The sequence below is a fragment of the Glycine soja genome, chromosome 15 (genome assembly GCF_004193775.1).
Source record: "Glycine soja cultivar W05 chromosome 15, ASM419377v2, whole genome shotgun sequence".
In the NCBI taxonomy this organism is placed as follows: Eukaryota; Viridiplantae; Streptophyta; class Magnoliopsida; order Fabales; family Fabaceae; genus Glycine; species Glycine soja.
The window spans coordinates 47,191,985-47,219,519 of NC_041016.1; the positions used below are offsets into that span (position 1 = coordinate 47,191,985).

At 36.7% G+C, this 27,535-nt stretch overlaps 1 protein-coding gene across 1 annotated transcript; it reads right to left on the minus strand.

Annotated features, from left to right (window-relative positions):
• Window positions 1–198: 198 nt before the first annotated feature.
• LOC114386229 (persulfide dioxygenase ETHE1 homolog, mitochondrial) lies at window positions 199–27,000 on the minus strand (the record flags this gene model as incomplete). Its single annotated transcript, XM_028346199.1, is given in 10 exon segments — window positions 199–322; window positions 11,434–11,442; window positions 16,365–16,389; window positions 19,054–19,107; window positions 19,177–19,236; window positions 19,370–19,411; window positions 24,433–24,576; window positions 25,474–25,581; window positions 25,856–25,984; window positions 26,842–27,000. Coding segments are annotated over 10 exon segments (819 nt in total), but the record flags the coding sequence as incomplete, so codon positions are not given.
• Window positions 27,001–27,535: the final 535 nt, after the last annotated feature.

Here is a 27,535-nt window from a genome sequence, read left to right on the forward strand (position 1 = left end):
TTCTCAAATTTTGGCTTTGAAGTATGGGAAGCTTTAACATAAACAATCAAATACAACAAAAACACAAAGCACAATCAATGGAGCCTAATTATAATTATATTGAGCCACAAATACCATTTTATTTATTTGCAATTTCCATTTTTCTCTTCAATTCAAAGGGCTATAACAATTTTTCCCCTTTTGCTTGATATGTTTGTGTCAAATAACATCAATGTGTGACTCTCAGATAAGGCTTATGAAGCCTCAGCTTGCTTTAGATTGGATTGGATTCCGCAAACCATATTAGCTGGGACAGCTATGTCAATCATTTTAGGATATGAATCTGTTGCACAAACCAAATCTTCCATTAGCAATTGTCTTTATATAACATCTTATTTTTCGTGAATTAAATTAAAAAAAATTCATTTAAAATAAATTGAGTTTAAAAAAAATGATAAAATTTTTGTAATTAAATAAATAAGGAAAAATAATTTTATTAATTAAAATAATAGTTTGAGAAAAAAATATTTTATTTGTTCATTTGATAGAAAATAAAATAATTTTTTTTTTATAAAATAATAAAAATAAATAAATAGCCAACTTTGGGATTGGTCACAGTATAAAAGATCTTTTGGAAGCACATACTCCTCCGGGGGGTAGATTGGGGCGTGGACATAAGGGTCTTTATGACACAATCAATAATTCAATTCATTTTCAATTAGGTCGTGCTCAAGCCTCTTTAGGGGTTATTACTTTCTTGGTAGCTCAACACATGTACTCTTTACCCGCTTATGCATTTATAGCGCAAGACTTTACTACTCAAGCTGCATTATATACTCATCATCAATATATAGCGGGCTTCATTATGATAGGGGCTTTTGCTCATGGAGCTATATTTTTTATTAGAGATTATATTGTACAAAGATTTAGAATAATTAATAATAGATCATTCTATTTTAATTAATTCTATGTTTACTTTTTATTAATCGAACCCCTTCTTTACAAAAAAGATAAAATAAAAACCAACAAATAAGAAACATTAGTTCATTTTTTTTAACTAATTTAGTATTTTTTATTACAATAAACAATATCTATGTTTGGAAAATTTTAGAAAAAGGATTATAATATTCAATGTTTTACTTGAAATAGTAAAAAATGGGAATTAAGATAGATAAAATATATGGCTAATTAAAGATAAATATATTTTCATAAAAATGTCTTTCACATCGAATTCTATAACAATCAAAAGCTATACTAATTATATGGCAGTTCCAAAAAAGCACACTTCTATATCAAAAAAAAGGATTCGGAACACTATATGAAAAAAGAAGGGATATTTTACAACATTGAAAGCTTTTTCATTAGCGCAATCTATTTTTACGGGGAATTCAAAAAGCTTTTTTTGTAATAATAAGTTGAAAGTACCCTAGTTATAAATAGAGACGTGTTGATGCAATCCTCCCTAGGAAGGGACCAATCACTAGAACCATGAGCAAGAGGCTCCAAGAAGATTGGGCTAGAGCTGCTGAAGAAGGCCCTAGGGTTCTCATGAACCTTATGGTAGATTTTTGAGCCCATGGGCCAAGGTTGGGTCCAATTATCTTTGTACATATTAGACTAGGATGTCATTATATTTGGTCCTTGTATTTAGGGCTCCATATTGTAGGTAGGGTACCCTAGAAATATAGGATTTTTCAGCCCTTGTATTTTAGGGCACCTAGACTAGTTTTTGTATTAGGGGTAGTTTTGTAATTTCACGTGCACTAAGTGGATATTTGATGTGTGTGGTTAGAAATAAATTTAATTGAATTGGTAGAAGCCCAATCCAATTAAAATTTAGAGGGGGAGGTGAGCATTTGCTTACTACACCCCATTGCCACATCATATAGTCACACTTTATGCATGTCCTTCATGCTTTTCATGTCTCATGACACCTAAGCACACTTAGTGGAGAATCTTGGAATTGATCTTGGATTAGTGGGCTGAACCATAACTAAAATTCACTAATCATAATTAGTGAAATTTTGGCTCCAAAGTTTGGCTCCACAAATTCAATTTCAAATTCAAGTGAAATTTGAATTTCCCTCAAATTTTGTGTGACACTTAGGCTATAAATAGAGGTCATGTGTGTGCATTTTTTTGAACTTTGATCATTTGAATATTAACTTCAGATTTCAGAGCTCTTTTAGAGCACAAAATTTCGTGCCCTTCTCTCCCTCTCCCTTCATTCATCTCCTTCTTCCTCCAAGCTCTTATCCATGGCCTCCTATGGTGGTGAGCTTCTTCTAGACTCATCTTCTCCTTGAAGTGGCGTCTCCTTTCTCTCTTCCTTCTCCATTCCGCTGCCATTCATCTTCCAAGAAGCAAAGGAATCTATTGATGAAGAAGATCCTAGGCCTACAAGCTCCAATGGAGCTTACATCATGTGGTATCAAGAGCATCTTCATCTAGGTGATGTTTTTTTGCTTCCTCTATCTTTTTGTTCGGTGAATTCTCTTTAAATCCTTGTTCTTCATCTTATTCTCCATGTATATCCTCCATTGTCTTGTGGTTTGGTGCTGTTTAGAGTAGATTCAAAAAAAAAATAAACCGATTAAATCTTAGATCTACACTTGTTCTTGCATTTCTATGGTTAAAATTTTGTAGATATACTCTTGAATCATGTTTTTGTGTTGATTTTAGGTTCTATCATTTTTCATTCATAATATTCTTGTGCTAAACCTTAGATCTAAATTTTCTTCCAAAATATTGATTAGAAAAAAAAAACACAAAAATCTAAGTGTAAATCACTTAATCCATGTTGTCTTAGAGTCATGTTTAGTCATAGTAATTGTCACATTATGTTCTAAGTTTGTGTTGAATTTTTATTTTGTTGATTGAATTCTAGATACATTTGTTCATGTATTCTTGTCATTCTTAGCCTATCTTTTGAATTTTGAGTCTAATTCATGCATGTTATTTAGTTCATAACATGTTCTAAATCAATTCCTAGAAGTAGTCTTGTTGTTGAACTCTTTTTTTTTTGTTTTCTAAGTTTCCTACATGATGCCTATGATGAAGTTGAGTTGTGGTGCTGAGTTGTGGCTAGATTTGTGAATCAAAATAAGTCTTAAGTTCTCTTGAATTGTGTTATTCAATATAATTGAGCATAAGCAAACACAAATTGTAACTATCCAAGCCTTAAGCAACATAAACACTACTCTTGATTTCTAGGTTGAAATCGTTGGTGCTGGCAGCTTGAACATACGAACTTGTATAAATTACTGGGAATTGGTCACTACGTTTTTTGAGCTGAAAGTTTTACTGAATTTTCTAGACATCTGGAACAAAATTATAAAAAAAGAACCAAGCGATTTGGATTAAAGTAAAAAATAAGAAAAATCGCACAAGTTGGCAGACAAATCAGTGTCCAGGAAAAAAAAGTGAAAGGAAAGTGTGCTTGTTGTTTTGGCTCAAAATTTGTTCTATAATTGGTGCCTATTTTATATCAATCCTAGTTCTGAAATTTAAATTGAAAATTATTGTGAAAACAAGTGCCAAAATTATAGGTTTCTTGAGTCTTTTTTTTTTTAGTTTTTCTACTCTACTCTAGAGCCATTCTAGGTTTCTCTTTGAGTCCTAGCTTGCTTTTTTGTGCTTTTCATTGCTTTAATTGTTGAATAATCCTTGAAAATTTGTCTTGTTAAAACTCTATTGGTTTAGCTTTCATTTCATTTTTTTTTGTCTTTGGTTATTGCTTGTCTCTTTGTTTCCTTGGTTGTGAGTTGCCATATAGGAAATTGGAAAGCAGGATTGGTGCCATATCTTGAAGAATTTGAGTCAAGAAGAAAGGGGCCAACCACCTTAAGAGCTATTGGACTAAGAAGCACTCCAAATTGAGTGAAACACTAAAGAGAGAATAACCACCACAATTGAGGACTTTTTTTTCTTTGTAATTTTGTAATTGGCAATTTGCTTTGCTTTCAAATTTTGTAACAAAAAGGCCTTTCATTGGAAGTAAGTTGGGAGTCTCCGCTAGGTCACCCTACTTCCATTTGTGTGTAATAATTTTAGGCAATTTTCCCTTAGGATAGTGAGTGTTTTGTTGGGAACCTTAAATGAGGTCATCCAAACACTCTTAGGATCCGCCTAGTTTGCATTTCTTGCACTTTAATTTCTTGCTTACTTTCATAGCTTATTTCTTTTACCCTCCATTGTCAAACCGCCTAGATAGCTTGCCTTTTACCAATTAGTTTTTACCTTATCTTTCACACCTCTTTTAGTGTTTATTTTGGCTAGTTTCAACCATAGTTTCTTTTACCTTTTGTTTTCAAACTCCCAACAAGAAAGAACCATAACTTAGGAACCAACATGAGTCTTCATTCTTCATCTAGTGTTAATGGTGAGGGTTCTACTCCTAAGGACCCCTTGTATAAGATATTAGATGAGTTGAGATCCCTTAAGTTGTGGAAAGAAAAACAAGAGATAAAAGAAAAAGGTAAAAAAAAGAGTGGAAGAAATAAGTCAAGATGAAAGAGAGAAAATAAGAGAGGAAGAAAGAAGAAAAATAATGAAAGAAATGAAAAGAGAAAAACATGCCTCCTATAGTAGTCATGACTCTTGCAAGAGTTTAAGTGAAGAACTTAGCGACTATTATAGAGGGCGTCATAGTTCACATACTAAACATCACTCCCAAAGAAGAGAAAAGGATAGAAGGCCTCAAGAGGTTAACATTAGCCTCCCATATTTCCACGGAAAAGATAATGTTGAGGCCTACTTAGATTGGGAAATGAAGGTTGAACAACTCTTTGTTTGCCATCATATTAGCGAAGAGAGAAAAGTTCCATTGGCTACCCTTAGCTTTCAAGGGTATGCCCTCTATTGGTGGACTTCCCTTGTTAAAGAACGAAGGATACATGGGGATCCTCCAGTAGAGAATTGGAATGATCTTAAGAGTGCCCTTAGGAAGAGGCACATTCCCTCCTACTATGAAAGGGAGCTTATGGACAAGCTCCAAAGGCTTAGACAAGGGAGTATGAGTGTTGAAGAATATAGACAACAAATGGAACTACTCCTTTTAAGAGCTGGACTTAGGGAGGAGGAAAGAACAAGCATAGCTAGGTTCCTTAGTGGGCTTAATATGAAAGTGAGGGACAAGGTTGAACTCCTTCCATATAGGGACCTAGATGAGCTAGTCCAACTTTGTATAAGAGTGGAGCAACAACTTAAAAGAAAGCCTTCTTCAAAATCTTATGGCTCTCACTCTTATCCAAGGAAGGACCAAGCCCATGGAACTTTAGGGGCTGCACCTTCAAAACCCAAGGAAGATAAGGGTAAGACCATAGAGAAATACACCCCTAAGACTAGTTCCCAAGAAAGGACTAGCAACATTAAATGCTTCAAATGTCTTGGGAGAGGTCACATTGCCTCTCAATGCCCCACAAAGAAAACCATGATCATGAGGGGTCAAGACATTTATAGTAGTCAAGAGGAGACTACTTCTTGCCCTTCCTCTAGTGGAAGTGAAGATGAAGTAAGGGGTGAAGAGTCTAGTGAGGAAGTCTACCCCCATGAAGAAGGTGACCTCTTAATGGTTAGAAGGCTCCTTGGAGGTCAATCTTGTGATCTATCTCAATCCCAAAGAGAGAACATCTTTCATACAAGATGCAAAATTTTAGATAAAACTTGTTCTCTCATTGTGGATAGTGGATCTTGTTGCAATTGTTGTAGCACAAGATTAGTTTCCAAGTTGAACCTCACTATCATTCCCCACCCAAAACCTTACAAACTTCAATGGCTCAATGAGCAAGGGGAAATGATAGTTAACCAACAAGTGAAGGTACCTTTCTCCATTGGGACATATAAGGATGAAGTTAATTGTGATATAGTTCCCATGGAGGTAGGACATATTCTTTTAGGAAGGCCGTGGCAATTTGATAGGAAGATCATTTATAATGGCCTAACTAATGAGATTACCCTCACCCATCTTGGCACTAAATTTGTGTTGCATCCTCAAACACCTTCACAGGTGGCCAAAGATCAACTAACTATGAAAGATAAGAGGGATGAGGAAGAAAAATTAGAAAAACAAAAGAAAAAGAAGGATAGTAAGGCCTTGTCTTCAAAGGCCAGGGGGAAGGAAAAAGAGGGAAAGGATTCCTCCAAGAAGATTGTTAAGAAGGAAAATCATTTTGCAACAAAAGGTGATATTAAAAGAGCACTCCTTCTTAAACAATCTTTCTACCTTCTCCTATCAAGGGAAACATCCCTTAGCACTGCCACAATTCCTACATTTGAGACCTTACCCCCAAAGGTCCAAGAACTCTTACATGAATTTGGTGATATATTTCCCAAAGAGATACCCCCTGGGCTACCTCCTTTAAGGGGAATAGAACACCAAATAGATTTAGTCCCAGGAGCAAGCCTTCCTAATAGGCCAGCCTATAGGACTAACCCTCAGGAGACTAAGGAGATAGAGTGTCAGGTTAAAGAACTGTTGGAGAAGGGCTGGGTCCAAGAGAGCCTAAGCCCATGTGTTGTGCCAGTGTTGTTGGTGCCCAAAAAGGATGGTACGTGGAGAATGTGTACATATTGCAGGGCCATCAACAACATCACTGTAAAGTATAGGCACCCCATTCCTAGACTTGATGATTTGCTTGATGAGTTGCATGGTGCCAATATCTTTTCAAAAATTGATCTTAAAAGTGGTTATCACCAAGTCAGGATGAAAAAGGGTGATAAGTGGAAAACTGCTTTCAAGACCAAGTTTGGTTTGTATGAATGGCTAGTGATGCCTTTTGGGCTCACTAATGCACCAAGCACCTTTATGAGGCTTATGCATCATGTCTTAAGGGATTTCATAGGTAGATTTGTAGTTGTTTATTTTGATGATATTTAGTGTATGGTAGGAGCCTAGATGATCACTTAGGACATCTCAGACAAGTTCTTTCAGTCCTTAGGAAAAACACCCTCTATGCAAATATAGAGAAGTGTACCTTTTGTGTAGATAATATAGTTTTCTTAGGTTTTGTAGTTGGTAGAAATAGGGTCCAAGTGGACCCTGAGAAAATCAAGGCCATCCAAGAATGGCCCACCCCAAAAAGTGTGGGAGATATTAGGAGCTTCCATGGGTTAGCAAGCTTCTATAGAAGGTTCGTTCCTAATTTCTCTACAATTGCATCACCTCTCAATGAGCTGGTGAAGAAGAATGTGGCATTTACCTGGGGTGAAAAACAAGAGCAAGCCTTTGCTTTGCTCAAAGAAAGCTTACTAAGGCACCCGTTCTAGCTCTTCCTGACTTTTCTAAAACTTTTGAGCTAGAATGTGATGCCTCTAGAGTGGGAGTTGGAGCTGTATTGTTACAAGGTGGGCACCCTATTGCTTATTTTAGTGAAAAACTTCATAGTGCCACCCTCAACTACCCCACCTATGATAAAAGCTTTATGCCTTAATAAGAGCCCTCCAAACTTGGGAACATTACCTTGTTTCCTAGGAATTTGTCATTTATAGTGATCATCAATCACTTAAGTACATTAGAGGGCAAAGCAAGTTAAACAAGAGGCATGCAAAATGGGTAGAGTACCTAGAGCAATTTCCATATGTTATCAATACAAAAAGGGAAAAACAAATGTGGTAGCTGATGCCTCTCTAGGAGACACACATTGTTTTGATCCCTAGGAGCTCAAATTTTAGGATTTGATAATATTAGGGACTTGTATGCTTTAGATGAACATTTCTCTCCCATTTATGAGAGTTGTGGGAAAAAGGCCCAAGATGGATTCTATTTGGCTGAGGGGTATTTGTTCAAAGAGGGAAAGCTTTGCATACCCCAAGGATCCATTAGGCAATTACTTGTGAAAGAGAGCCATGAGGGTGGGCTCATGGGCCACTTTGAGATAGACAAGACCCTTGTCTTACTCAAAGAAAAGTTTTATTGGCCCCATATGAAGAAAGATGTCCATAAGCATTGCACTAGGTGTGTGGCTTGTTTACAAGCCAAGTCTAGGGTGATGCCTCATGGGCTATACACACCCTTACCCATCCCATCTGCACCTTGGGTAGACATTAGTATGTACTATGTCCTTGGGCTTCCTAGAACCCAAAGAGGTGTAGACTCTATCTTTGTGGTGGTGGATAGGTTTAGCAAGATGGCACACTTTATACCATGCCACAAGGTGGATGATGCTTCCCACATCTCAAAACTCTTTTTCAAGGAAGTTGTGAGACTCCATGGTTTGCCTAGGACCATTGTGTCAGATAGAGATGCTAAGTTCCTTAGCCATTCTGGAAAACCTTATGGGCTAAGCTAGGAACTAAACTTCTTTTCTCTACCACTTGTCATCCACAAACTGATGGGCAAACAGAGGTAGTGAATAGGTCTTTATCCACCCTTTTAAGGGCTCTTCTGAAAGGCAACCATAAGTCTTGGGATGAGTATCTTCCTCATGTAGAATTTGCCTACAACAGGGGGGTTCATAGAACCACCAAGCAGTCCCCTTTTGAGGTTGTCTATGGGTTCAATCCCCTAACACCGTTAGACCTCATTCCCCTCCCACTGGACACTTCTTTTATACATAAAGAATGGGAATCTAGGTCAGAATTTGTAAAGAAGTTGCATGAGAGGGTTAAGAACCAAGGTTGAACTCCTTCCATATAGGGACCTAGATGAGCTAGTCCAACTTTGTATAAGAGTGGAGCAACAACTTAAAAGAAAGCCTTCTTCAAAATCTTATGGCTCTCACTCTTATCCAAGGAAGGACCAAGCCCATGGAACTTTAGGGGCTGCACCTTCAAAACCCAAGGAAGATAAGGGTAAGACCATAGAGAAATACACCCCTAAGACTAGTTCCCAAGAAAGGACTAGCAACATTAAATGCTTCAAATGTCTTGGGAGAGGTCACATTGCCTCTCAATGCCCCACAAAGAAAACCATGATCATGAGGGGTCAAGACATTTATAGTAGTCAAGAGGAGACTACTTCTTGCCCTTCCTCTAGTGGAAGTGAAGATGAAGTAAGGGGTGAAGAGTCTAGTGAGGAAGTCTACCCCCATGAAGAAGGTGACCTCTTAATGGTTAGAAGGCTCCTTGGAGGTCAATCTTGTGATCTATCTCAATCCCAAAGAGAGAACATCTTTCATACAAGATGCAAAATTTTAGATAAAACTTGTTCTCTCATTGTGGATAGTGGATCTTGTTGCAATTGTTGTAGCACAAGATTAGTTTCCAAGTTGAACCTCACTATCATTTCCCACCCAAAACCTTACAAACTTCAATGGCTCAATGAGCAAGGGGAAATGATAGTTAACCAACAAGTGAAGGTACCTTTCTCCATTGGGACATATAAGGATGAAGTTAATTGTGATATAGTTCCCATGGAGGTAGGACATATTCTTTTAGGAAGGCCGTGGCAATTTGATAGGAAGATCATTTATAATGGCCTAACTAATGAGATTACCCTCACCCATCTTGGCACTAAATTTGTGTTGCATCCTCAAACACCTTCACAGGTGGCCAAAGATCAACTAACTATGAAAGATAAGAGGGATGAGGAAGAAAAATTAGAAAAACAAAAGAAAAAGAAGGATAGTAAGGCCTTGTCTTCAAAGGCCAGGGGGAAGGAAAAAGAGGGAAAGGATTCCTCCAAGAAGATTGTTAAGAAGGAAAATCATTTTGCAACAAAAGGTGATATTAAAAGAGCACTCCTTCTTAAACAATCTTTCTACCTTCTCCTATCAAGGGAAACATCCCTTAGCACTGCCACAATTCCTACATTTGAGACCTTACCCCCAAAGGTCCAAGAACTCTTACATGAATTTGGTGATATATTTCCCAAAGAGATACCCCCTGGGCTACCTCCTTTAAGGGGAATAGAACACCAAATAGATTTAGTCCCAGGAGCAAGCCTTCCTAATAGGCCAGCCTATAGGACTAACCCTCAGGAGACTAAGGAGATAGAGTGTCAGGTTAAAGAATTGTTGGAGAAGGGCTGGGTCCAAGAGAGCCTAAGCCCATGTGTTGTGCCAGTGTTGTTGGTGCCCAAAAAGGATGGTACGTGGAGAATGTGTACATATTGCAGGGCCATCAACAACATCACTGTAAAGTATAGGCACCCCATTCCTAGACTTGATGATTTGCTTGATGAGTTGCATGGTGCCAATATCTTTTCAAAAATTGATCTTAAAAGTGGTTATCACCAAGTCAGGATGAAAAAGGGTGATAAGTGGAAAACTGCTTTCAAGACCAAGTTTGGTTTGTATGAATGGCTAGTGATGCCTTTTGGGCTCACTAATGCACCAAGCACCTTTATGAGGCTTATGCATCATGTCTTAAGGGATTTCATAGGTAGATTTGTAGTTGTTTATTTTGATGATATTTTAGTGTATAGTAGGAGCCTAGATGATCACTTAGGACATCTCAAACAAGTTCTTTCAGTCCTTAGGAAAAACACCCTCTATGCAAATATAGAGAAGTGTACCTTTTGTGTAGATAATATAGTTTTCTTAGGTTTTGTAGTTGGTAGAAATAGGGTCCAAGTGGACCCTGAGAAAATCAAGGCCATCCAAGAATGGCCCACCCCAAAAAGTGTGGGAGATATTAGGAGCTTCCATGGGTTAGCAAGCTTCTATAGAAGGTTCGTTCCTAATTTCTCTACAATTGCATCACCTCTCAATGAGCTGGTGAAGAAGAATGTGGCATTTACCTGGGGTGAAAAACAAGAGCAAGCCTTTGCTTTGCTCAAAGAAAAGCTTACTAAGGCACCCGTTCTAGCTCTTCCTGACTTTTCTAAAACTTTTGAGCTAGAATGTGATGCCTCTAGAGTGGGAGTTGGAGCTGTATTGTTACAAGGTGGGCACCCTATTGCTTATTTTAGTGAAAAACTTCATAGTGCCACCCTCAACTACCCCACCTATGATAAAAAGCTTTATGCCTTAATAAGAGCCCTCCAAACTTGGGAACATTACCTTGTTTCCTAGGAATTTGTCATTTATAGTGATCATCAATCACTTAAGTACATTAGAGGGCAAAGCAAGTTAAACAAGAGGCATGCAAAATGGGTAGAGTACCTAGAGCAATTTCCATATGTTATCAAATACAAAAAGGGAAAAACAAATGTGGTAGCTGATGCCCTCTCTAGGAGACACACATTGTTTTGATCCCTAGGAGCTCAAATTTTAGGATTTGATAATATTAGGGACTTGTATGCTTTAGATGAACATTTCTCTCCCATTTATGAGAGTTGTGGGAAAAAGGCCCAAGATGGATTCTATTTGGCTGAGGGGTATTTGTTCAAAGAGGGAAAGCTTTGCATACCCCAAGGATCCATTAGGCAATTACTTGTGAAAGAAAGCCATGAGGGTGGGCTCATGGGCCACTTTGAGATAGACAAGACCCTTGTCTTACTCAAAGAAAAGTTTTATTGGCCCCATATGAAGAAAGATGTCCATAAGCATTGCACTAGGTGTGTGGCTTGTTTACAAGCCAAGTCTAGGGTGATGCCTCATGGGCTATACACACCCTTACCCATCCCATCTGCACCTTGGGTAGACATTAGTATGTACTATGTCCTTGGGCTTCCTAGAACCCAAAGAGGTGTAGACTCTATCTTTGTGGTGGTGGATAGGTTTAGCAAGATGGCACACTTTATACCATGCCACAAGGTGGATGATGCTTCCCACATCTCAAAACTCTTTTTCAAGGAAGTTGTGAGACTCCATGGTTTGCCTAGGACCATTGTGTCAGATAGAGATGCTAAGTTCCTTAGCCACTTCTGGAAAACCTTATGGGCTAAGCTAGGAACTAAACTTCTTTTCTCTACCACTTGTCATCCACAAACTGATGGGCAAACAGAGGTAGTGAATAGGTCTTTATCCACCCTTTTAAGGGCTCTTCTGAAAGGCAACCATAAGTCTTGGGATGAGTATCTTCCTCATGTAGAATTTGCCTACAACAGGGGGGTTCATAGAACCACCAAGCAGTCCCCTTTTGAGGTTGTCTATGGGTTCAATCCCCTAACACCGTTAGACCTCATTCCCCTCCCACTGGACACTTCTTTTATACATAAAGAATGGGAATCTAGGTCAGAATTTGTAAAGAAGTTGCATGAGAGGGTTAAGAACCAAATAGAGAACCAAACAAAGGTGTATTCAACTAAAGGCAATAGAGGAAGAAAAGAGCTAGTTCTTAATGAGGGTGACTGGGTTTGGCTCCATCTTAGGAAGGATATATTCCCTACTAAAAGGAAATCCAAGCTTAGCCCTAGAGGGGATGGACCTTTTCAGGTTTTGGAGAGGATCAATAACAATGCCTATAGGTTGGACCTCCCAGAAGAGTATGGAGTCAGCACCACTTTTAACATTTCTGATTTAACTCCTTTTGCAGGTGGAGCTGATATTGAGGAGGAGGAACTAACAGATTTGAGGTCAAATCCTCTTCAAGGGGAAGGGGATGATGCAATCCTCCCTAGGAAGGGACCAATCACTAGAACCATGAGCAAGAGGCTCCAAGAAGATTGGGCTAGAGTTGCTGAAGAAGGCCCTAGGGTTCTCATGAACCTTAGGGTAGATTTTTGAGCCCATGGGCCAAGGTTGGGTCCAATTATCTTTGTACATATTAGACTAGGATGTCATTATATTTGGTCCTTGTATTTAGGGCTCCATATTGTAGGTAGGGTACCCTAGAAATATAGGATTTTTCAGCCCTTGTATTTTAGGGCACCTAGACTAGTTTTTGTATTAGGGGTAGTTTTGTAATTTCACATGCACTAAGTGGATATTTGATGTGTGTGGTTGGAAATAAATTTAATTGAATTGGTAGAAGCCCAATCCAATTAAATTTTAGAGGGGGAGGTGAGCATTTGCTTACTACACCCCATTGCCACATCATATAGTCACACTTTGTGCATGTCCTTCATGCTTTTCATGCCTCATGACACCTAAGCACACTTAGTGGAGAATCTTGGAATTGATCTTGGATTAGTGGGCTGAACCATAACTAAAATTCACTAATCATAATTAGTGAAATTTTGGCTCCAAAGTTTGGCTCCAGAAATTCAATTTCAAATTCAAGTGAAATTTGAATTTCCCTCAAATTTTGTGTGACACTTAGGCTATAAATAGAGGTCATGTGTGTGCATTTTTTTGAACTTTGATCATTTGAATATTAACTTCAGATTTCAGAGCTCTTTTAGAGCACAAAATTTCGTGCTCTTCTCTCCCTCTCCCTTTATTCATCTCCTTCTTCCTCCAAGCTCTTATCCATGGCCTCCTATAGTGGTGAGCTTCTTCTAGACTCATCTTTTCCTTGAAGTGGCGTCTCCTTTCTCTCTTCCTTCTCCATTCCGCTGCCATTCATCTTCCAAGAAGCAAAGGAATCCATTGATGAAGAAGATCTTAGGCCTACAAGCTCCAATGGAGCTTACATCACGTGTTAGGTGAGTTTTCACACTGGCTATGCCTGTTTTTATTCTCATTTTCGTTTTTTTCCTCTCCTCCTTCCAAAATCTTCTCTTTTTCCCGCATATAATCAAATCTATCTCAGAAAAATGGCGATCTCGGACTCATTCGCCGTTGGATTGTCGTGAAATTAAGCATCAGGTTTGCAACTCAATTTTGAGCCTTCTCACCGTTGGAAATTGCGAAAAGATGTTGGAGATGATAGAAATACCCTTCGCATTGTAACTTTTTCTTTCTCGCAGAAACTCAGAATTGTTTCGGTAAAACTACAATCCCGAACTCGTTAACCGTTGGATTGTAGTGAAATTTTGATATGTGGTTCGCGATTTAATTCTAGACACCTTCACTGTTGGGATTTACAAAAGAATGCATGTGAACGGAGAAAAATGCATCGCACCTAGGACCATGGAATGAAGGCTTCAATCCCTTCTCCTTCTCTCTAACGTTTGGGAACCCTAACAAAACAACCGGAGGAGGAGCTCTAGAGAGTGCCAAAAACGTCATAATTGATAATGGAGAACGCTTAAGTGACTACATCGAGGTAAGGGATGAATTATTCATAATTGGGGATTAGTGAGAACATGTGTAGAGATCCTTAGAGTATCAATTGGAATGAGTTTTTGGGTGTTTCCATAATTTTTTATTTTATCCTTATAATTATAACTGAGAATTATATATGTTTGATGAACCAGTTGATGTCCCAATGAGAAATTACTGTGAAATTGATGTGTTCTTGTGTTGAGTGTGAATCCTTAAAAAAATTGAGTTCTTTTTATTAACGTGAATTATATTCTGAAAATAATATTATTCAATGACTTATTTTATACACATTATTATCTTGTTCTAATTTTTTCCACAACGATGATCAACATGTTATGTGTATATATTTATTGTAATACTAAAATAATAAATTAAAAAAAGTTGTAAGGTTAATGCCTAGTGGTAATTTCTTCTGATGTAATATTAAATTAATTGTTATAAAAACATTTTTGATTAAAAATAATGTAGCTTGATTCACTATATATATATATATATATATATATATATATATATATATATATATATATATATATATATATATATATATATATATATGTTTTGTGTCATGCAAATATAATTACTGTGTGATGCGTATGAGTTATGAGGTGTAATAAATTATTATAATGACATTATAATATTATTATGGGGATTGAGTAGTACAAAGTGTAATGTGTCAATTTGTGAGATACATGTAAACATGAGATGATTGATTGTGACATTATGAGATGTTAAATTGTGGGCATGATATTGGTTGTGAATAAGTGTGTGTGTGTTTGACACTTATGTAACAATAATTATGTTGTGAGCTGTGAATTATACAATAACTCGACCAGTGTTGATATTGAGAAAATGTTTATGCACAGTGTTAAAGAGAAAGTGTAGGTTTCCTATTTAGGAACTAGAGTTAAATTGTAGCGCAATGTGTTGAACGTGTTTAAAACACGAGTGTGAGATCGCGAGTATTGTATAATTCATGAGCAGTGTCTATAAATTGTGGAATAACATGTTGCTTCGAGATTATAATATTGTTATTGAGATTGGAGTATAAGTGCAAAGTTGAATATGTGTTAATATGTGATATACATGTAAACATGTGATGGTGGATTGTGACATTATGAAATGTGAAATTGTGAACAAGTTTTAGTTATGAATAAGTGTGTGGTTAACACTTGATGTGACATTACTTGTGTTGTGAGCTGTGAATTATACAACGACCAATGTTATCTTGAGAAAAGTGTTGATGTGCAGTGTTAAAGAAAAAGTGTAGGTTTCCTATTTAGGAACCAGTGTTAAAGAGAAAGTGTATGTTTCCTATTTAGGAACCAGTGTTAAATTGTAGCGTAATGTGTTAAACGTGTTTAAAACATGAGTGTGAGGTCATGGATATTGTATAATTTATGAGCAGTGTCTGCATGCAAAAAATTATTTTAGGGGTTGGACCTAAATCAGGAGGGAGAGGCCCTAACGGGCTCTTCGGAGTGTATGCCTTGGGGGTAAATACACTCGGTTTGAATGCTCCTTTAAGCCTGTGTTGATCCCACATGGTTGGAGCATTCTCGCAAAACAGCGTGACTCTGACTGGCCTTCCTATGATTTTACTTAGTGAGAGTAACCTGACATACCTATGTTGTGGTGTGTCTTGTTATGTACTCTTAAGCGCCGCAGGGTGATTTTTCACTGACATGATACCACATTGTATATAGGCTTGAGTCTTAGCATATAACTGTTGCATACACTTGCTAATTGTTTATTATGAAATTGATGTGTTATTATGTCTTGATTGGAGTGTGTAATTCATGTGTAATGTGATTAATGATTGAAAAATGAATTTTAAATGACAAAGTGGTGGAATTACATGAGTTATGTTTAAGTAAGTTGTATCTCATTTATATGATATGTATATCTAGTTATCTTATTTCTCTATTAGTTAGGAATATGATAACTCACTCTATGCGTGTTGTATGTGTTTGGATCCTGTGATGATCTTAAACTTTGTGTTCGAGGGAGCATATGATTAGGTGAATTGCTCTAAGGAACCTTGTGCTGAAGGACGTCAGGACACAATGCTCTGATAGGATGTGACATTGAGGTATAAGTTTTTATATTAATTGTATGAAGTCTTAAGCGGCCTTCTTTGAGCCGAAATCACTTTATTATTTATTTGGACAAGTTTGAATATGATGTAAAAGAAAGTGAATGTGAGCCTTTTATCCTGTTGAAAGGATTTTATTTAGATATGTTTTAAAAACTTTTAATTAATTATGATTTTTTCCTTTTATTAATATATATATATATATATATATATATATATATATATATATATATATATGGGGTAGAGGGTGTCACACTTTGCAACAATGCATATAAAAACAAATAAATTTGACTAAGCTTTTATAGAATTTTGCTAGCACTTACTTGCCATGATGTTCTTGAAAGTTTCCTGGAAAAGAAGGGACCAACATTTTCAATTGTGAGATACTACACGAGTAGGGGCTAACCAGAAGTAGAATAAAAAATGTAACTTGCACACACATGTTAAAATTTCTTTTAGCTACATGTTATATATCCAAATTTTCTCCTCATGATTAAAAGGACTACTTCTAAAAATCTCATTGCAGGAATAAAAGAAAAGGAAAATGGTGCTTGCTTCGGTGCCGTCAATACTTGACGGGTTTGGTGTCGTCCCAGTATTTTTTTATTTTTTTAATATTTTAAAAATTAAAAAGCTTGTTATGTAAAATTAAAATAGTAAACCTATTTTGACAAATAAAAACCTTATCCACCTATCTAATACCATGAGAATGCAATTTGCAAAATTAAGTAGCACGGAATGAGTTGATTAGAATTGATCGAGACGGCTTCAATAATCAATCTGTGAAAGAGATCAAGGACGATTATATGACATACAATTTTTTCATCAAAAAGAGTACTCAACAAAACTCTATCTTCCTACAACCACATTTGCCTTCTATAGAACCTGCACATATGCTTTAAATTACAAAAAATAAAAATAACAAATGAGAATGCCCAATTCCACAAAGTGTGGACCACAGAGAAGAAGAACCTAAAACCTTGCAAGCCATTGGCAGTAGTACCCATGACTCAACCTTCAATGAATCTGTGCTTTTAATTGGACTTCAATTTATTACTATGTGCATCTTTTCCAGCGCCTAAGACAGAGGAGCAGGAATGAGCAATGTTACCATTCTCACAACGATCACCGACACCCTTACTCTTCCTCCTCTTGCTACATTCTCACGTAAAAAATTAAGAAACAGCAACAAAATAGCACCATTGAGCACGGAATTGAAGACCCACGCGCCAATCCCGTTACACCCACCTGTCAAAAAATGCGACAAGAGTAACGTCACGTGGCAAACCAAGTTGCACCCAAGCAGCGCAATCTGGCAGTTGAGCACGAGTGAAAGGTGTTAGAAAATTAAAATAAAATAAATAACAAGAGATTGCAAAGCCTTGAATTAAATAGTAAAATAATAGTAGTAAAATAAATTTAATTGATAGAATATGAATCAATAGTGTATTATATCATACAATAAGCACAAAGAAAAAATAAAGTAGGAAAGAAAATAATTAGTCTGGGTTGAAATGCGCAAACGTTATCCTTAGACAGAAAATACCTCATGGTAGGAAAATTTGATTGTACTCATCTTTCAAGATACGACAACTCGTTAGTTTTGATCGTATATAACGAAAGGATCTTCGAACCTTCTGAACACCAATGCTCTTCTCTCAAAAATAAGTTTTTACAAGAGAAAGAAAGAAAAAAATTTAGGGAGAAAGAAATCAAATTGTTGGTGTGCGTACGTATTTTCTAGCGAGGGAGAAGGAGATCTACATAGGCATAGACCCCTTTTGCAACAATAACAAAAATAAGACGGTTGGAAACCAAACATACCAAATTGCATTGACCCTTAAAACAACATTATAGAAAGATAAAAAAAAAATCTAATTTTAAGTAACAGATTCTAAATTAAATATTTTATTTTATAAAATAGAATTAATATAAGTAATATATATTTATAAATTTTAAATTATAAAACATTTACTAACAAAAGTCATGCACCATGCGCCGCGACTGTCGTCCAGCCTGTAATCCAACATAACGGAGAACACAAGCGTGGTGAAGAGGATCGTGAGAACTTGGAATGATTGCGAGAACTTCAACCACAGAAAAGACATGAATGCGGAAATGGCATGGTAAAAGAGCTGAAAGAAAACGAGCTTACGACGTCGTAGGACGACGAAGACGGTGTGCAACATGTGAAGGAAACGCGACAGGTAGAAAACGTAGGACCAGAAGAAAAACGTCGTAGGATCAGAGGGACGGGTACCAAGAGGGAAACATAGAAGCCACTAGAGCGGTCTTGGGGCGCCGCTAGAGCCGTCATGTCTCTTTGATTTTGGCGGCAGTCGAGACCAAGACGAGATCGGTAGTGAAGGTGGCAGCAGAGAGGGAGAAAAGGTGGTGACGAAGAATGCATGAGCAACGAGATTGGATGAAATGCAAATTAGTTTTAAATTTTGCAAATTAATTTAGGATCATTTTGTAAACATGTTAATTTTTTAAATCATATTTAATAAAATATTAAAATTAAAAAATTAGTACACATGACATTATATTATTGGTTTGTTCATGAAGGTATTGAAAACCCTTCAACTAAAGGCGGCACGGTAGAATTTACCAAGGAAAAAAATGCCTTCACATTTCATTAGCATATTTGACCAAATAGCATCTCCTAGCAGATAGTTGAATGAAGGATAAACAAGCATGTAATACTATGCCCATCATTCTCTTAATAATGTTGAGGAATTGTCAATTGGATATGACCTACAAATATACTATATACAAATTTGCTCATGATAGGACTGAGTTTATCTATTCAGATGTGATCTTTTCTCAATTACATTTGGCAAGAGCTTAGACATTACTGACTATGGCAGCAGCTATGATGTAAATTGGTTTGTTTTATGCATTCTAAATGATAATCACATGTATAATCTTCCATTAGGATATCCAAAAGAGTCTTTTTCTCATAATTAACCACTTTAATTTCATATAAATATGGATATTATCCAACATTACCTCATCCTTTGTTATGCGTGGGTTGTTTTGCAGCTCCTCTCCAACAGAGCTCACCTAAAATCAGTAATTTCTATAAGCAACTCGCAACAAATTTAGCAAGAAAAAGCTTAAGGGTGTCCTTACCGTGAATCCTTTGTAGTCATGAGCTGGATAGATTAGCGTACTCTTCGACAGTGTTAAAATCTATTTCCGAAGAAGATGAGAGTGATTTAGTATTAATACCCAAATTTAATAAACCAGAAACATCTTATCTCTTTTACTTCTTGGCCTACTTTTCTAAGTTTAACATAATACACAATCACTGTCAAGGTCATGCCTATGAATGGATTGATTTATAAAGCTGCTCTGAACTCCCACCCTGCATAATAATTAATGGAATTAGCCAATTAGGCACCAATGAATAAATTTGAGATGATATTGGAAATAACTGGTAAGACCAAAACCTAAGCCTAATGTCATTCAATAAAATTGATGTAACATCATTTTTCAGATACAACTTTTGTTGGAAAATTAATTTATGGCAAACCGAAAAAATTACTGACTGAGTCGCGGACAATGTCGCTTTCTTTAAGACGTTTCGTGGCACTGCCAAAACTTGTGCAAGCAGATTATCAACCACGAAGTCCCTAGGATAAAATAGTCCAGATCACTGTATAAGATTTCCACTGCACTGAGGGAACCTTTCTAGAATTACACCCTCTTGTATGACTTGAAAAGTCACTCTAAAGCCACCCGAAAATATGACTTGAAAAATCACTCTTATAGCCAACCGAAAATATGACTTAAAAAGTCACTATTATAGCCAACCAAAATTTTAGAGTGACAGAAAGAAAGAGGGAGAAGTTTTTCGGAAATGCATCGGCTGAAATATGGGAGGGAGAAAGAAAAGTTGAGGAAATGCTTCTCAACTGGGACAAGAAAAAAATGAAGAAAGGGGCTCTCTATATATAGGGAGTGAAACACTATTCAAGTGTTTATCCTGAGCGATGTGGGACTTGAAGCCTTTTTTTTTCTCTTTTTTTTTTCAAACTTTCACCCATTTTCTCCTATGTTCTAACAATCCCCTACTTGAAATTTGAAAAGAATATTTTCGAGGATTTCATAAAATTGTGCATAAACAAAGGTGTCATACAACTTGAACCTTTGCATAGTGTGTAAGATTCAAATTTTACTAAAGTGACTCGAAGTCTTGAACTCTATCTCTGACATCAAACCACACACAACCTTTTCATATGTGTATTCTATAAAGCCCATGCGTTAAAGGTCATGCACGTCTATCCCGGTATAGTGAACGCTCTAGAAATTTTTGCCCAAAATTTCATATGAAGCGGCCCCCACTTCAACATTCACATAGGTGAGTCTATCAAGAGTACTCATGTAGGCTAGGTACTCCACTCAACATAGAGTATAGATCTCATTAAGAATTACGAATTTTTTCCATAACTCATCCTCTTGTTACTTCAGGAATCATGCTGCTTTCACTTATAACAGCATGTTCATCTCATATCACTTCATAACTTGTTATTACCCATTGAACCTAGTTCTTGGGATCTCCAGTCATTTAGGTCGGGTTACCACCATGAATGATCATCGCAATAAGGGCAATAGTCCCATTCTTTTAGAAATGTTTTGGACTTTCTCTCTAGCTAATCCTTTCGTCAAAGGATCTGCTAAATTATCATTAGTGCGTACGTGATCCACTCTAACAGCTCCTGTTGAGAGTAATTCTCTAACAGTGTTGTGCTTACGACGTATCTATCGTTTCTTACCATTGTAATAACGGTTCTCAATTTTTGCAATAGCCGCGGTACTATCGCAATGGATCAACACAGCTGGTATCGATCTTTCCCATAAAGGAATATCTGCAAGTAAGCTTCTCAGCCAACTTGCTTCCTCACTAGCAATTGCTAGTGCTATCATCTTAGATTCCATAGTGGACTGAGCTAAGATAGTCTGTTTCTTTGACTTCCACGAAACAGCCCCACCAGCTATGGTAAATATATAGCCGTTGGTTGCTTTAGAATCATCTGAAAGAGTGTTCCAATCTACATCGTTGTATCCTTCAAGTACAACGGGAAACCTTTTATAATGCAATCCAACGTTTATGGTTCTTTTAAGGTACCTCATTACCCTTTCGATAGCGTGCCAATGCTCCTTACTAGGTCTACTGGTAAACCTGCATAATAATCCCACAACATAGGTTATGTCGGGTCTAGTACAATCAGTGGCATACCTAAGGCTACCAATGATACTTGCGTACTCAGTTTGTCGTATACCTTCACCAGTGTTCTTAAACAGTTTTACACTTCGATCATATGGTGTACTAACAGGTTTACAGTCAAAGTTGTCATATTTCTTTAAGATCTTCTCAATGTAGTGAGATTAATCCAGAGAAATTCCCTCTTTTGACCTGGTAATCTTAATACCAAGGATTACACTTGCTTCTCCGAGGTCTTTCATATCAAAGTTGTTACACAACAATGATTTCACATCGCTCACTACATGAATATTTGAACCAAATATGAGAAGGTCATCGACATATAGACATATGATAGTGCAAATATTATTTACAGATTTGTAGTAAATACATTTGTCACTTTCATTCACCTTAAATCCATTTGAGACTATTAAGTTATCAAACTTTTCATGCCACTGCTTAGGTGCTTGTTTTAAACCATACAAAGATTTATCTAACTTGCTGACTTTATCTTCTTGTCCATGAATCACAAACCCTTCAGGTTGTTCCATATAGATTTCCTCTTCCAATTCACCATTTAAAAAAGCAGTTTTAACATCCATTTGGTGTACCACTAGACTGTGAATAGTAGCAAGAGATATTAGCACCCGAATAGATGTTATTCTAGTGACTGGTGAAAATGTGTCGAAAAAATCCACATTCTCTCTTTGCGTAAAACCCTTGGCTACAAGGCGAGCCTTGTATTTATCCACAGTACCATCAGGTTTTAGTTTTTTTTCAAGATCCATTTACAACCAATTGGTTTGCAACCAGGAGGCAAGTCTACTAAATGCCAGGTCTTGTTAGATTCTAAAGAATCCATCTCATCATTAATGGCTTCTTGCCACAAGTCAGCATCCAAAAAGGACAAAGCTTCTTGGAGGTTTGATGGATCCTCCTCTAATGTATAGGCCATATAATGGGGCCCATAGTCTTTAGCAATTCTTGCTCTCTTACCTCTTCGAGGCTCTATTTTTGGTTGTGGTTGTGCAAGATTTTCACTACTAATAGCAAGAAGGTGACTAGATGAAGTACCCCTACTATTCCTTAATTTAAAAGAAAATTTATTTTCATAAAAATCAGCATCATTTGACTCTATGATCACTTTTGCATTTAGGTCATAAAACCTATACGCTTTGCTATTAATAGCATAGCCAATGAACACACATTCATAGGCTCTACTTGCGAGTTTAACCCTCTTGGGGTCTGGGATCCTTACATAGGCCAGACATCCCCAAGTTCTCAAATAGGACAAATTTGGTTGTCTTTTCTTTAATATCTCATAGGGAGATTTCTTGCTTTTTGATTTGGGGATTCTATTTAGCACATAATAAACAGTTAATAAAATTTCGCCCCACCAAAAAGATGTTACACTAGAACTCAACATAGTAGCTACAACTAATTCTATAAAAGTTTTGTTCTTTCTTTCAGCTTTACCATTCATTTCAGGTGAATATGGAGCAGTCGTTTCATGTATGATTCCATGCAAATTTTAAAACTCATTAAACAAACTGGAATCATACTCTGTGCCTCTATCACTTCGAAGTTTCTTAATTTTCTTATTGAATTGATTTTCAATTTCTGTTACATATAACTTAAACATGTCAAGCGCTTCACTTTTATTTTTCATAAGATATACATATGTATAATCAGAGCAGTCATCAATAAAAGTGATAAAATATCGTTTTCCATTTCTGGTCAAAGTAAATAAATCTGCACCTATGGTCTGAGTAAACCCAACCTTGTTTAAAAGAAAACCAGAAACCAGATTCTTTCTCATCTCTAGAGTATGCATCACATTTTTTAGGATCAAAGTCTTTTTGCAGAGGTAAACTTCAGTTCAACATCTCCAGTTCCAGCAACAGTAGTAGTGTGGGAATCACCCAGCAATACCTTCTTATTTTCAACATTCGTGTATGTTTTAAACATAGCACGATCATAGCAGACATGGCGGGAGGCGCCAGTGTCTACCCACCATCCATCTGATCCTCCAATCATATTGATCTCAGTTATCACAGCTATGTATGATTCTTGAGCAATTTTCTGTATCTCATGGGATTGAGACTCTACTGATCTATCATCAATCATTTGATACTTGAGGTAGTGGCTAATAGCATACTTTTTAGTCCCAGCTTCCTCAGTATCATACTTCTTTTCCAGAGCCAGCCAAACTAATTTGGCAGACTTATATGGGCTATAATAATCATAGAGATCATTAGCTAACCCATTCAGAATGAAATTCTTGCATAGGTAATCATTTTCATTCCAGAGAGCTAATTCCATAGTCATTTTATCCTTCACTTCCTTCTCAGCATCTCCATGTATCACTGGAATATCAGTGTTCAAAACATAGACAACTTTCCTCATAGTTAAAGAAAACATCATCTTTTGTTTCCAATGTTTAAAATGATACCCTTCAAACTTAAAAGGTTTGTTGAGGTCATTGCGGTTCGAGCTAGTAATATCTACGGTAGCCGTAGCATAATCAAAAACGTCTTAAAATTGTTGGAAAATTAATTTATGGCAAATCGAAAAAATTACTGGCTGAGTCGTGGACAATGTCGCTTTCTTTAAGACGTTTCGTGGCACTGCCAAAACTTGTGCAAGCAGACTATCAACCACGAAGTCCCCAGGATAAAACAACCCAGATCACTGTATAAGATTCCCACTACATTGAGGGAACCTTTCTAGAATTACACCCTCTTGTATGACTTGAAAAGTCACTCTAAAGCCACCTGAAAATATGACTTGAAAAGTCACTCTTATAGCCAACCAAAAATATTACTTGAAAAGTCACTCTTATAACCAACCGAAAATATGACTTGAAAAGTCACTATTATAGCTAACCAAAATTTTAGAGTGACAGAAAGAAAGAGGGAAAAGTTTGCCGGAAATGCATCGACTGAAATATGGGAGGGAGAAAGAAAAGTTGAGGAAATTCTTTTCAACTGGGACAAGAAAAAATGAAGAAAGGGGCTCTCTATATATAGGGAGTGAAACACTATTCAAGTGTTTATCCTGAGCGATGTGGGACTTGAAGCCTTTTTTTTCTCCTTTTTTTTTTCAAACTTTCACCCATTTTCTCCTTTGTTCTAACAACTTTGAACACTATTGAGAAGCATTACCAAAGAAAATGGGAAAACAGTATATATTTGAAAATCTGTCCTTCCACATCCGCGTATTAATAGGGTATCTCCAGTGAATGCCATCCTAGGTTGAGGTTGATCAGGTGCATCTCCGGTAACATAGGTAACACAACCTTTGGTATGACCAGGAGTTGCACGAACCTACAACATTAAACACAATAATATATATTACAGAAGTAAAATAATACAAAGTAGATGATACAATAAACCATTTAATGAGCCCTCCACACCCACACAACAAAAAATAAGATCCATTTAACAAATAAATGTAAAGAGAAAACATCCTTGATAATTGAAACAGAGGAACCCTAAATGAGGGAGTACTCGTTCTTAGCCTGGATCACAATATCCCAAGTATATGAGGAGTCAAGGACCATTTTAAAAAATACATGTCTGTATTTCCTCTATGGCAAAAATAATATGAAATCATCCTCAAGTGGCCTCTTATTTCTCAGCACAAGATTATTGGCATAACTAGCCAGCTTTTAACATTGGCACAATTTAGTTTAAGATTAAGCTGCAACTATAGACATATCAATGATCTATCCATCAACTTGACTAATCAGAGTTCTTATTAGAAATACCAGTAGTAATGTCTTAAAATAATGTTGGAATGCTAGAAGCTGCATCTAATTATATTTTAGAGTTTGTTATACTCGGCATTCATTTATCAAACAATACAAAGAAATAGACAGTTCAAGCAGCATATATAGAACACTCCATTTCATTACGAAACAATTCCAGTGAAAAAGCAATTTATAACACTTATTAAACATATTGCAGTTAAGGAATGAGTTTATCAAATCAGAAATTATCTGTAACTGAAGATAGCACTATCTTTCTTTTGATTGTTGAATTCTTAGGACTTTTATCTGTTAGCCAAGAATGTGTTTCTAATCTTATCTATCTTCCCATGTAACAATATTTTGTTACATGTTACTGGAGTTTTGTATATATCTCTTCATATCAGAAGCAATAAACAACAATTCAGCTTTTCCACTTTTCTATCTACTACTAGGCAAGCAGCTGCAGAATTACCTCTAGAAAAAGATCACCAATATGGACCTTATCACCTGGCTCCACATAAAGATCTACCGTTGCACCACTTGCTTTTGAAATAACAGATTTTACAGAAGGAACTTTGCTCTGTACAGAATAAGTAGATAACAAAAGCACACCAAGTTACCACCGAGCAAAGTAATCACAAATATTGGAAAAGCCTCTCTAAAATAAACTGAAGGGCGTATCTATCTATCCTTAAATCATTTACAGGGTCAACATCACAATCCACAACCTACTTCACATTAAATGGAGTAGGGTACACCATTTCTCAACCACATTAGAGAAAACATTTCCACAAACATTCAAAAACTGAAAGAACCAAGGATAAGAAGGAAGTAACAATTCAGCAAGTGCACACCTTGATAAGGCCAGTCCCAGTGACATGATCCGCATGCACATGTGTATTCATCGTATACACAATCTTCAACCCCAGTTGCTCAATAAGCGACAAGTCCCTATCTACTGTCCTATCAACTGGGTCAATCAACTGAAATTTCAACAACAAAAAATCATTAATCACCAAAATAACAAAAGAGAAAACAGCCTTATGCACTGATCAATGAAAGAATTTTTACACTATCATGCAATCAAAACTCGTCACTTATGATAAGTTTGTTAACTTGATAACTTCAATAAAAAAAACTTAAAAATCATACCAAATGTGATTTCTAATGAGCTAACAATTGAAAAAACTTTTATACTGGTGTGTGACTCAAAATCACTAAAGGCACAAGTGGGAAGGTTTCAAGAGGAGCTATCATAACTAAATTAATTTATTATAACTAAATTGGTCTTGGCACCAAAGCATAGCTAGAGTGTATATATACTCTTGATCATGTAATGCAGAGAGAGTTTTTTTTAGAGGTTGAAAAACAGAGTTTTCTTGTAGAAAAAAATAGAGTTCAATAGAGAAAGAGAGCTAGGAGATTGAGAGAGGTTTTGGAATAGAGAAACCAAGAGAGATCAAAGCTAGCTGCTGCTTGTATTGAACATGTAATGTTTCATGATCAATGTGATGATGATGAGCTGCATTTTCCGTGGATGTAGGCACATTGCCGAACCACGTAAACTCATGTTGTAGATTCTTGCTTGTTGCTTTGTTGTGTTTTTCTTTTCTTTGATCTTGTGCAGGTTCTACAGCATAAAGAGGTAGAAGAGCCAATAATATGTATATAGAAATTAAACTCAATGGAAAAACCCATCATCCAATCCACTAAAAGCCTCCCACCCACACACACGCAAAAAACCCCATAAACATCCAATCCCGCACTTTCAAAAATTCAATTTCTATTTCCTTTCACACAACTTTCCCCCGCAAAAATAGGAAAATCCGTAGAATCTTACTAGTGTTGGTTTTTCTGGGTGCGAGGCATCAGCGAGAAGGTATGTGTAGGTGGAAGACTTCTTCTCAAAAAGCTGGTGGAACAAGAGCTTGGAGGAGGAGGAGGAAAAGGAAGTGGTGGAGAAAGAACACATTTGTGATCTGAGCCTGGTGGGGTTGTGTAATGTGCGCAGGAAGAAATAGTGAGTTGGATAAGGAGGGAAGGTTAGTTAATCAGAAAAGCCATGTCGAGCATGACCTGCAAGTGGGGGACCGAAGGCAAAGTGTGATGCAAAGGAGAGAGAATGTTTTATTGAAGAATTTTGTGCCATGAGCTCATTATGCGTGTGGTATATCCCTATGAAATATCTTTTCTGTCGTCTCTGACCCTCTCTGATTCACCTTTTTGTTCTTCATGATGCACGTTCTACAAATGTTATGGTTGTTAGTGAACCCATTGATCATTGTTGTTTAATTTCTGTTTCATTATTGTTTTATTACTGAGTTCCATTTTTCCATTTTCATTTGGAGTTGTACTTGAACTTGTTCATCATTCCTTTAATTTCACTGTTGTTCATTGTTCTTAATTTCTGTGAGAACATTACTATTTCATTGGTGCTTTCATTGACACCATGGCAAAAAACACGCGTTTGAAAGATTTGCAAGCTGAAGTTCGTGGTCAAGCTGACGATATCAAGAAATTGATGGAGCTCCTGG